The sequence below is a fragment of the Trachymyrmex cornetzi genome, unplaced genomic scaffold (genome assembly GCF_001594075.2).
Source record: "Trachymyrmex cornetzi isolate Tcor2-1 unplaced genomic scaffold, Tcor1.1 scaffold1187, whole genome shotgun sequence".
Classification (NCBI taxonomy): domain Eukaryota; kingdom Metazoa; phylum Arthropoda; class Insecta; order Hymenoptera; family Formicidae; genus Trachymyrmex; species Trachymyrmex cornetzi.
This window is the reverse complement of record NW_017295748.1, coordinates 175,392-188,149: the sequence shown is the minus strand read 5'-3', so window position 1 is coordinate 188,149 and position 12,758 is coordinate 175,392. Positions and strand designations below refer to the sequence as shown.

Here is a 12,758-nt window from a genome sequence, read left to right as displayed (position 1 = left end):
TTTAATTTTTAATTATTGAGTAATAATATTTATTTGTAAAAAATTATAAGTTTTTTATTTAATTTAATGCACTCTTCCTCGCAAGAACACGTATGAAACGGTAATAATCGCACGATCGCAAGGAAGCACGCGCACGTCGACTTTCGCGAAACCGTGAACTTCCGAGAAATCCGTGAACAAGGAAGATTGCTTTCACAGGAAGAGCCTTGAGTCCGAGGGTGGGCATACTTGGCGCGAGTACACGTACCGTAAGATTACACCGTGCGACGCGTGCGGCCAGGTACTGCGCGGCCACAGCCGCCAGGGTGTCCGGTGTCGCGGTTGCAAGGCAAACGCGCATACGGACTGCATCAACATGGTGCAACCAGCGTTGTGCCCGAGCCTGGCGCCGAAGAAGGGCGGCGGTATACCACTTCTGCGGCGACAAAAGACTCAAGTAACCACCGACGAGGTGCCAGCATCATCTGAGCACAGTGAGTACAAATTAGATACACGAGATCCACGACGCGTGTTCTTCCCTCCTTTCTCCCCGCCATCAGCGACGCGACAGCTCTCTCATTGTCGAGGACATTTTATCGGTAAACGAAGGGAACCGGTCGATTTCTCGATAAGCCTGTTATCTCTCGCCGATTGGATCGGGGGATCTTTCTGTTTTTTTCCTGTTTTGCGGGAGAACGTCGGGTTTCCCTTCATGCATGACGGGTAGTTAAAAATTGTTAGAAATCTATTCGGAAATACAGCCAACGCGAAAGGACTTTTTTTTGCAATTTCTCTTTGTCGTGTATTCTACGTATAGTGACGAGTGAATGGATTTATGGATTTAGAAGAAAAAATGGTGGAACTCTTGAAAAATAAAAGTCATTAAAATAAATTAATTATATAACTTTCCTGTATAACGGAGAATTGTTTATCAAGTAATTTTTAGTAGAATCTGAATTGTATCTTTTAACTTTTTAATCTAAAAACCTTTTCAAAAAATATTTGAAGATTTATTCTATACCTACATACAATTCCATTCATTCGCTGAAACTGTGTAACTGTTGCGTATTAAAAAGTAGTGAAAGAGTAAAATGCTCGTCTACAAAGTTGGATTTGATATAGCCAATAATATTCCTTATTATGGACTAAAACTTGTTACAAAAATTTAATTTAATACACTAATTGGATAACTCAAAACTTTAAAAACATGAAATATTAGATAATGATAAACGTCAAATTAAGATTTTATTGAAGCTGTTGAACTCATTAGTTTCTATGGAGCATCTCTCTGCACTACGATTTAACTCGTGAAGATTATTCGTTCGTTCGTGCTGTTGCCAAAGCCGCTATATCGTTTATCGCGCGTCATCTCATTTATCAACGAAAAAAGGGAAGAAGAAGACAGATCAATGTGAGGAAATTGAGCACTTGGCTGAGTGCGCGATTCAAAAAATCACGAATAGTCTGTTCGGTGCGCTTTTGCATTGCTGTGTCTCTTTATCCCGTATGGGCAGACGTGGACGCCATATACCAGGTGCTGAAGCAGGCAGGCGAGATTCGTGGAAACTCGACAAACTCACCGCCTACGCCTCCCACAGCAGAACACCCCCCTTCCGGTGCAGCACCTTCGTCAGCGAGGGCTTCCTCCCATCCCTGTTCCTCGTCCACCTCTGGTAAGACGCACCACTAAGAATTCCTGCCGACCTTGGAACGTACGTCGGAACCCCGAAAATTTTCCCACGTACAATGCGCGACATTCGCCGGGATCTCAAGACCAAGAAGCTCGAATCTCGACATGTTCCAGAATTTCGTCGCTTTATATTATTTATATAACGTTATTACACTATTGAATTTTATTAAGCTATTATAAAAATACACGGTACTGATTTTTTTTCTCATACTTCTTATCTGATGAGGTAGAATTTTTAGTAGCATTTCTTGAATAGGAATCTCGCTCTTTGAATGCTGTAATCTGAGTGTAATCCGTCATTGGGAAAAATTCATAGAATTCGATATCCAAAAAGCTATAGTTCAGTTTTAACAATAGATACACTTTCGAAGCTGAAACATGTCTCAGTTATTGGAGGACATATCTCTCTGTCGACGTAGTACTGGAGCAATGTATTTCTTGAATGTGTATCTTATACTTTTTATGTAACCTAATTGCAAGTTCGTATCGATATATAATCTATTTTTTTTTTTCTATATAATTCTGTGTAATATTCCCTAATTTTTACTTTATCAGTTTTTTACTTTACTCAGTAAACTGAATAGTCTCTCTTATTGAACTGTAAAGGAGATAAGTAACCTTTTAAATTAAAAAATAAAAAATAAAAAAAATTTTTTTTAAATAAAAAAAATTTTTTTAAAATAATTTTTATTTTTTGTAGTATCGTAGTTATTATATTCCTATACTCACACAAAAAAGAAGATAGAAATATAAACTGAATTTTAATGAGATGCACTGTGTATACATTAATTTTTTTAACTGTTCATATGTAAAAATCTTATTAAAACTAGAATTATATAAGTCAAACGTAAAATCAAAATTCTATCTCATATTCCTATCTTCTCGACTGCTAGTTAAGTTGCTGATGTAATTGAATTTATGTATTATTTCTTTTTAAGAGCACGTGTATGTGTGTGCGTGTTTAATGTCGTTCGTGCTCCAGTACTGTCAGTTCCAAGGTCTGTAGTCATTCATGTGTTTATGTAAAGCCGCTCGTCTTCTTCAGGGACATGACTCGTAAAATTCGTAATCTATCGATTCTTTAATGTGTACACTCCTTTCTTCTTCTTCTCCTTCTGCTACACTTATTTCTTCTTCTATTGCTGCTTCTTTCTTCTTCTATTCTGTATTCTGCTTATCATTAAGATTAATTTGATCCATGTTTAGAAGTAAGTCGCTGACGTCATTGTAGATATTATTTAACGCTATGTTATTACATTATATCGAAAAGATTATCTGTAGCGATACGACGTTACATTTGTTATATTTGTCACACCCAGGACGATAAATGCCATCTGCCCAATCACATGTTCTATTTTTTGTATTTTTATCTGTTTTATTATTATTATTATTATTTATATAATAACTCTTAATGACCTTTAAATTATATAATATGATAGTGTGTATATATATATATATATATATATATATACACATATGATAGTACAATTAATATAAGAAATTATACTAATATTTTTTATACAATTTTGATAAATTATTTCTAGATGTTTAAGATATGATAGTAATTATCGGTAATAATTTTATATATAAAATACGTGCAAGTGTATTGATTCATCAAACGAACAAACAGTTTTATTATATCTAATTCTTCTAACAATAAACTGTGCATTTTACTGTTTTCGTTTCAAACATACTCAATTTTGAAGGACTTCTCGTCTCAAGAATAATGACGATAAATCAGGATTTTTGGGCTGATTTTTGTCGTCGTGGGTGTCTCCTCGACGACGAGAGAAATATTTTATCGCTTATCGCCCTCTTGACTTTCATTGCGGACGGCTTATCAAGTTCCCATCCCAAATCACCCCTCATTAGCTTTCTGTCTGATATGTAATATCTATAATAATAATAACGGCTGATGATGATAACGGCATTAGTAACCGTGATAATTGAAACACATTAAATGTAACATAATAAGTAGATATTAATAAATAATAACGCTGTATAGTGATTAAGTTAATTACAACGTTTATTATATGTTTGATACTTTTACGATCATTTAATTATTGCTTCCATCCCCTTTCTTTTCGTTTATAGTCGCAAATTTTTTACAACAGTAGACATTTGCGAAATGAAATTATAATATCATAATAAGAACATTGGTACACAAAAAACCTAAATAACGGAGGTTATCCCCCCCCCCCCCCCCCGAAGAACATCAGTAACATTGAGATTTCTAGCCTGTGCTAGCTTAACGAGAACTTGTGCGAGTTTGACGATTCCATAACCCTAAAGACTGAGAGATCAACTGAGAAATCGAGTGGAGAGTGAATCAGAGACAAACTGCAGACTTCCACCGAAAGAGATCGGAATGTCGCATGTTCGCAGTGATCGTTGTTGAAATTTGATTGATCAGGGCGCGGCAGCGGTGGATCCACTTCCGGCACGCGACCCTTCGGGCAGCCTCTGGTGCTGATGTCACAGGAATCGCCGCCTTCGACGTCGACTTCGCTAAGGACACCCGAGATAGACGTGCAAGCACAGCGCAGCGCCAATAAAAAACGATGACAGTGCGTCGCATCGCGTTGCATCGCGTCGCCTCGGTCGAATGACGCATTTGCGCGAGTGCATCCGTGGATACGAATCCTTTCGGGAAGAATCCATCCCGAGGACACCGCGGCGTCGCCGGTCTCGTCATTTTTCTTTCCGCTCGAGCACTATCTATCGATTTTATTTATTCGTTTGTACGATTCGACGTTGCTCGATTTTCTTCCCACCACTCCGTACGAGAAGAACATATATTTGACGGACATTCTTGGGTATCCATCGGATATCTAAATATATCTCGATAAACCCTGGATTTTTATGTTCGTTTCCATCAATATAGATTAACTTTAATCTCGGTTCAATTCTCTTCATTTTTTTCTATAGAGTTATAAGAATTGTATCCATTTCTACCAATGTAGATTAATTTTAATCTCGGTTTATTTATTTTTCATCTTTTTCTAATTCTTAGAACTAGAAGAAGATGAAAAATGTGAGTTAAACTAAGATCAAGATTAATTCTACATTAATAGAAATAAGCATTAGAAAAACATTGAGAGTATGTCGAACTGAGATTAAAAATTAATTTGTTAGTAAAAACAAGCATTAAACGTTCGTTAACTGCCACGTAAATTATTATACATGAGGGACTATTACATGAAGAGGGCGTAATGAATATTTTATGTTATGTCTGTGCACGATTCACGGCTATGTATAATAGCAGTATTATTAAATATTAAAAAGTCTACACACAATGTTTCAGGATATTTAAAAATATCCAATGGACATTTCGATATGTCTATTAAAACATATATTTAGTCCGTATTGTATATTATACAATAAATAACGTCATCTATACGTTAATTAACTATACCTTGACTACATTTCGTAATGTTTGAGGAGATATTTCGCGCTCGTTGATTAACAGACGCTAATGGATGACCACAGAGACAGCGAATATCCGACAGATGCGCAAACGTGGCTGTTTGATTCTCGAATGTATCGATCCGGCTCTATACATATAATAGACCGCTATATATTATACCCAGAACGATCGAAAAGCAGATTCCTCACGCGAATCGAACTCATCACGAATGCATGATCATTGGAAATTTACTTCCTTGAAATAATTAGCTAGTTGCACGAAGAAGAGGCGGAAAAATATAATGAGATATATCCAGAATATAGAGAAAGAGCGTAGGATCACGCAGGATTGGCGAGAAGAGCGCAAATACATGCTCTTAAATTGAACCTGATTGGCCCATCACGAAGTATTTGCCTATTTATCTATCCATACACACACATACACACACCCATTCGATATTGCAACGATCATTTGCGACGATCCATCATGCTTAGGATTGTTTAACGGGAGAGCACCGTTCTAAAAGCTGTCGTTCTGAACTAAAATATAAGTTGAATAAAAGTTCCAGTTTGATATACTAACTATTTTGAAATATAAACCATTTCAAAAATATAATATGCGTAAAACGTAAATTAAAATACAGAAGAATTTGTCTGCAGGAATATCAGAATAAAGAAAATTTATGGGATTATTACATTTCTATTCGTTTTCGCGGATTATTAAATCATTTCAAGAGATTTCAATTGATTTAATTAATGCCTTCTTTCTTATACTTTTCTTGTTATTTTTTGTTCTTTCTAAATTTCTCGAAGTAAAATCTCACTCCAAAAGAGTGAAAATACTGCCACTATTAAAAAAGAATAGTAAAAATATTTGCATTCTTGAATAAGAATGACAGATTTTCACTTTTTTTGGAGTAAAATTCACTCTAAAGAAATAAAATCTCATTTCTTTAGAAGAAGTAAGATTTCTTTCCTTTCAAATGAATCTCACTCCAAAAGGGTGACAATTTGCTACTTTTATTCAAGAGTACAAATATTTACACTCTTTTTCAATAGTGATAGTATTTTCATTCTTTTTGAGTAAGATTTCACTCCAAGAGACAGTATAAATGATTTATAAATACAAATTTTTTTTAAATAAATTAAAGGAAAAAAATTTTGCTTTTTCATAAAAAACTTCAAAAATACATTTCAATAACTCTATGTTCAGATATCGACTGTGACAAATATTAAATCGCAAAAATGGATTTATTGTTTGAGTGAATAGAAAACCAATCGCAGTTTGTGGTTCGTTACATATGTATGTAAATACAACTTGCGGAAGAGAATTTGCGCTTTGCTGTCGATTTAAATCGATATAACACGGCCACTATCGCTTTTTACGCTGATAGCGAGGCTATTTTATCGGCTCCACTGTATATGGGGCTCTTTTATTATCACAAACAAAATGGGATTTATTTCGCGTTTATTTCTAGCACCAATACGCTGCTTAATCGCTCAACATTTTCTCTTTCGTTTATTTCTATTTCATAGTGTACAGTGTATTAAGTTAAGAAAACAATCTTAGGACAGTTGACCATGTAGCTCTGTGTTATAAAATTTTAGAAACGTGCTTTTATCGGCGGTAGAGGGATGAAAATAAATATTTAACAATAAGCTTAGAGAGACGTTGTAACCTCTTTATATAACGATGCTTTGAGTTCATTGCGAGAGAAACGCTCGTTTTTTTTTGTTCCAAAAGACTCGTCAGTTGAATCTTTGTACATCAAGTATTGCAGTTTTTGTTGTTATAATTTATCGTTGTACAATGTAACACTTGTACCGTCGAAATATGCAATTAGAGGAGAAGAAGATTGAAAATATACATTACTTACAATTAGAATAATAGAACTAAAGGGTTTGTTATACAGAGAATTATCTTACGCGCGCACACCGAGAATATTATTTGTGAATTTTTTCCGAAAGCACATGTAAATATTGTAAATAAAAATCTTATTTTCCGCAATTTCGATATTTTCCATATTTTGTTGCGAGTCGTGTCCCGTTATAATTGTGCTGCTTGTAAGCTTTTTATTTTAGTATATAAATTATGTTAAGTAATTAGAGTGCATTTGTAAAAAATTGCTTGCTCTGCTTGCTCGTGCAGCCGGTATTTCCATATTCGACGCTGACGATCGATTATCTCTTTCAAGATAGATACCTTCACGAACTTTATTTGTAAAGAAACGAACTTGTAAAAATGGAATTATCTATCATTCAACTAATTATGGAAATTTGATTAATTATTCATTACTTTTTTTCGTAACTTTTTTATTTACAGTAGTCATTAAAGAGTCGCGATTGAAAATTTTAAAATAAATTTTATTGAAAGAGAAGAAACTGAATAAATATTCATTAAATTAAAGATTGAAATTAAATATTCAGATTTGGAATTTAACTAAAATTACTAAATCAATTTAGAGATTATTTTTATAAGCTAGGCTACTTATCTTTAGAAAATGAAGGGTAAACTCGGGTATGATGGCCATAGTTTTTTAAAATGCAAAAAACATACATTTATTCTTGTTACTTTTTAACAATATTTGGGATATTACTTTCACTGAAGCTTAAAGTAACAAATACTATCGAAATTAAAGAGAAAATACTTAACAGAACTTTAATTTTATCAAAATATTGCAAAGTATGCATTGGCCATCTTATCTGGTTTTTAGGAAAAAGATGGCCATAGTATTTCTAAATAAATAGTGAAAATAAAAGTATTAATTATAGATCACATTGCAATTTACGTACCTTTATTGTGTATGTAATGTTGATTATGGCAGCTTAACTGTAATTTATTAGACATTATAACAGTTTTTAGCAGACACGTGCAAAACTTTGCAGATAGTCGAAAGAAAAAATATTAGATAATATTTATAGTATTGTTATTTTGAACAGTAGTGTACTCATATGAAAACTACTGTAAATATTGATTATCTTTAAGAATGACTATAAAAATGCACTATTTATCAATTATTGGAGAAATTATGGCCTATGGCCATCTTTTGCGTATGGCCATAATACCTACCCTAGTTTACCCTAATTATTACATTTGTTAAAAAGAAATATTATTTTTAACTTTTCGTCAATTCATCTTTTATAAAACAAATTCATTAGAAGAAGACATATACATATCAGAGAACGGCTTAGATTTTCATAATTTCAGAGATTTTTTTTTATCAGTCGCGATTTATTATGTCTAATTTTCGATGTCAGCGTGGAAAATGCAACTTTTACTGTGGCTAACACGTTTCTAACCGATAATTATGAAAAACCAAGCACCGCATAGTCCACAACGTAGACGCGAGAGGCTGAATCTGCGGATGAAGAGCCTCAGTCTGGATTCTCCGGAAGGCAGTGCGCACGTGCGTCGGCCGCGGGATTATTATGCCGCGGGTGCAAGAGAAACCACACCACCCCGACATTCTGACAGCGGTAGTATCAATAGGCTGTGTAAGTAACCGCAAACGTATTATCGCGATATACAATATTAGGCTGGTACATGTAAAATGGCTGTTTTTATAAGAGATCTTCCGATAAAACTGTTTAAAAGCTCGTTTAGTTGAAACTTGAATGTTTTAAGAATTTAGTTACGGAAAAATATATTCGGATTGCGAAAGTTAATAAATTCTTTTTCGTTCTCAATTATCGCATGTAAGTGTTTTTGTAAATTTATATTTTAATTCTCGGATTTAAATTTTTAAAGAATTTAAATTTTTTACGAAACGGTATTAATAAAATGCAAAATACTAAAACATTTACATATTATTTTATAACTTGCAAATCGGTACACGTAACCTTATACTAATATAAATAGTAATTCGTAATATAAATCTGATACATGTAGAGAGAAAAGATATCAAAAACAAAATAAATTAATGAATTTAAGGCATACATATACATATGTAAGTTTTTATATGCAAACAATTTTTCTTTTACAAAATTTGCGTTTGATCTCTAGATAAATTCTGCAGTTGCTCGCTTCAAAAGAAAATGACATAGAATGTATTTAAGAACCTAACTCAATTTTACATGAAAGAGCGAAATTGTCATTTTACATGTGCCAACTTAATTAGTCTTTGAACAATAATAACGAGCCGCAGGTTCGCGTGCAAATGTTATTTCCAGCGCCCTGCAGCCCGGGTCAGAGTCATGGAATGCACAAACATGTGCGAAACGCCATTCGGATGTCCAGTATGGAGCTACCGGACGATAATGAGAAGTCATACTCGTCGGCGAGCACGTCGCCGTGTCCGTCGCCACACACAAATAATCAGAACCACTTGAATCCACCCGGCAAGCGTGTTCTGCCACCGAATAATCTCTACGTCGTTCTGTACAACTTCGAGGCACGACATCCAGATGAGCTGGATCTTAAGTAAGAACTTGTCTCGTATAGCATGGAAAAAACCAGCGATTCTCCATCATCCCTTTTTACAAAAGCCCTCAGATTAACAATCTAATAGTTATAAACATGAACACTTTTATCTCAAAAAGATAAAAAGTATACCTGAAATAAGAATTGTTTTTATATATTTTTCATATATTTATATATTTTATATACATTTACATATTTTTTTATATTTCATATATATATTTTTACATATTTTTTACTTTGAACTTTTCTAATTTTATTTTTTCTTTATATGTACTCAAATATTATATAATTAATTATAAGATCTGATTTATTCAAATCATTTGAAATATTTAGTTTATTTTACAATAATTTGTGGAATTATAATTTTAAAAAATATAATTTAAAAGTAATTATAACAATGTAGATACTTTAAACACTTTTCCGCACGCAAGTATTCGTAATTCCATTATTCAAATTCTTGCATGCAACGACAGAAAGTATTGCGAATGATGCGACATTGATCGCATAAATAATAAATTAATTAGTTGACTTACTAAGTCGATGCACTGCCAGCTGCTTCTGCATTCCTTATCTTCTCTGCTATTCCACTGTTTCTAGTTATCCTTCTAGTTATCAGTCTAAAAATTCATAAAATTAATAATTAGCATACACTTATCATTAAAGATTGCTCATTGTCATTGTTTCAAATGACACTAATGATTCATTCGCGCACTTTCATGATTCATTTATTTGCTCGCTGCATTTTAATGTAGTAGCGAGGTTAATAAATAATACGATTACTCAATTAGATCACTATATCAGAGCTCGGCACGAAATGCAACTTTTGTACTAGTGCATATTAATGTTCAACCGAATTCGCTATTAGTTTCGTATGTAATGAGCGAAAAAAAGATAGAATGAAGATTACAGCGTGTCGAGCGCCCCGAACGAATGCCCCTTACATCTACGAGCGCCTTATTAGTACACTCTTAAGCGTCGATCGGCATGTGGACTGCGCGTGGGGCGGTGATGTAAGAGGGATAGCGGAAGGCGGAACCGACTCGAAAATCGGCCGAAAGTTACATTTTGTACCGAGCCCTGCACTATATAATCGTCGTCGATTATATTTTCTACAGCATTCCAAACCACAAGAATAATCCATATTACCAACGCGATATTCTTTTTTAGCGATACGATGGTCGCATGGATTCCACTCGACGAAATTTAACTATGTAGACAGTGGCGTAGTCAAGGGGGGGAGGGCTGTGGGAGCTGCAGCCCCCCTCCCCGAAATTCTGAATAATTTCAATAATTTCATAAGAATGTGTAAAAAATTGTTGAGTCATAAATATCAATTTGTTTTGAGAGAGGAAATTAAATCCTGTTGGGGGATAGTTCTCATATTTAATTTAGTTGCAAAAATATCGTTTATTACGTAATATATTTGTTGATTTTTCTTTGTATTTGGCACGTAAACAAAAATTCGATAAATTACACGGAAAAAAATGTTGCTGCTAGTAGTGTAGACCGGGGAGTAAAGGGCCACTTTTGACATTTTTTGCTATAAAGTAAAGAATACTTAACTCACACAGATCGTGTTGATATTTTTCGAAACTAGAATCCTTTGACTATAAAATACATGCAAGAAAGTATGCATATATACCCTTCATTACAAAGATATCGTAAATTTTACAGAGAATGTCATTCGGCCTTCTTACCCCATATGTGGGGCAAGAAGTTCCACATAATGGGGTAAAAAGTACCAATACTAATATATTACGTTTAAACTATTTTCAGAGATAAAAATAGGTATATATTAGAGAGTTTTTTTATTATAAGGTGGGATTTTATTATTAAGAGGGTTTTGGTAATAAAATTATAATAGAAATATTTCAGTTTTAACAGAAAATTAAATTATTAATGTTTTCTTAACCTAAGACAAACTTTGAAAAGAAGAAACAAAACTAGCACTATATCATGCTCGAAAACAAATAAGAATAGTCTTTCTTCTTACACTTAATTTTTTAAGTCATTTTGACCTTAATAAAAAATTAAATCAGTCTCCCAATAATGGATGATTATAACGAATTTGAAAAAATATTTGTTATAAAAAGGTAATTAAGCGATAAAATCATTCGTCATCATTATTACAGTAATATAGACGCGTCGAATAAGCCTAATTTCATCGAAATCGGAGATGAAAGTCGCATTCTGAATAATTTATCTGTCTCTCTGTGTAACGAACACCACTAATGCTAATTCTACAATGAGTCGATAATCGAAAGTAATCGGTAACGTTTCGTACTGTTGGCTATTGGTCAACTTCACTGATAAGATTATCGACTTAGGATTATCGACTTGTTATAGAATCAACATTAACGAATACAGAGCAACTATGGCACTTTTACCCCAACAAGTCACGTAAACTTTGCGGCATTGTTATTAAAAAACTATAATAGAAATTTCTAATAATCACACTGTTAAAACAATTAGAATAAGATTAATAAATACACTTATTTAATCTATCTAGGTGCAAAAATGATCCCTTCAGACCAAAATAACTGCACGGCGCTAATATCTTACTTTTGGCTCTCAAACACATGGGCACATCCGTGCAAGTTTCCTGACGGTTATTAGGCAGTAACGAACTGTGTGACATAAGATTCTCACTCTTAATTGACGAACTGTGTGGCGGAATTTTCTAGTGAATGCCTTATTACCGAGATACAAGGGATGGACCTTTTTCCCCGGGGACCTTTACTCCCCGGTCTACCCTACATCCGCAAAAAGTGGCGTTGGGAGAACGACATCACTTCAACTCGCGAAATCACAGCCAGATATTAATGTTTATTATTCAAATTGTTACACTATACTCTTTGACATATTTTGCGACTTGTAGAGCTATTCCGAATTTTTCGAAGCATTTTACAACAAAATGGCGGATTTTTAATAATATTTTGTCGAGTTTACTGAATTTTTTTCAATCGTTAAAGTTGTGTTACGAATTTTCAAATTAAAAATTTTCATTAATGCTACATTGTAGTTGAATATTTAAAGAAATTTTCTGGAAAGTTTTAGATAAAAATTATAAAAAAATACAAAAAAACGTCTGCAATGATCACAACCTTGACGCGACATAGAGGCTTCAGCTTATTGACGACTAATGTGATTAAATTGATGTACAAAATGTTATATAAATCAACATTAATTACATTTTTATTTAATGTTTTAAACAAAACCTTTTCTATTTATGCTTATCAAATGTGTCACTGGGGGGGGGGGGGG

At 33.6% G+C, this 12,758-nt stretch overlaps 1 protein-coding gene across 1 annotated transcript in view; it reads left to right on the top strand.

The window, feature by feature from the left end:
• Stacl (SH3 and cysteine-rich domain-containing protein) overlaps positions 1-12,758 on the top strand; it is a 55,669-nt gene that overhangs the window by 38,849 nt on the left and 4,062 nt on the right. The window contains exons 8-11 of the mRNA XM_018515748.1: positions 199-473; positions 1,494-1,652; positions 8,396-8,569; positions 9,245-9,494. Of these exons, the coding sequence (XP_018371250.1) occupies positions 199-473; positions 1,494-1,652; positions 8,396-8,569; positions 9,245-9,494 (858 nt within the window). The remainder of the gene's footprint in view (positions 1-198; positions 474-1,493; positions 1,653-8,395; positions 8,570-9,244; positions 9,495-12,758) is intronic.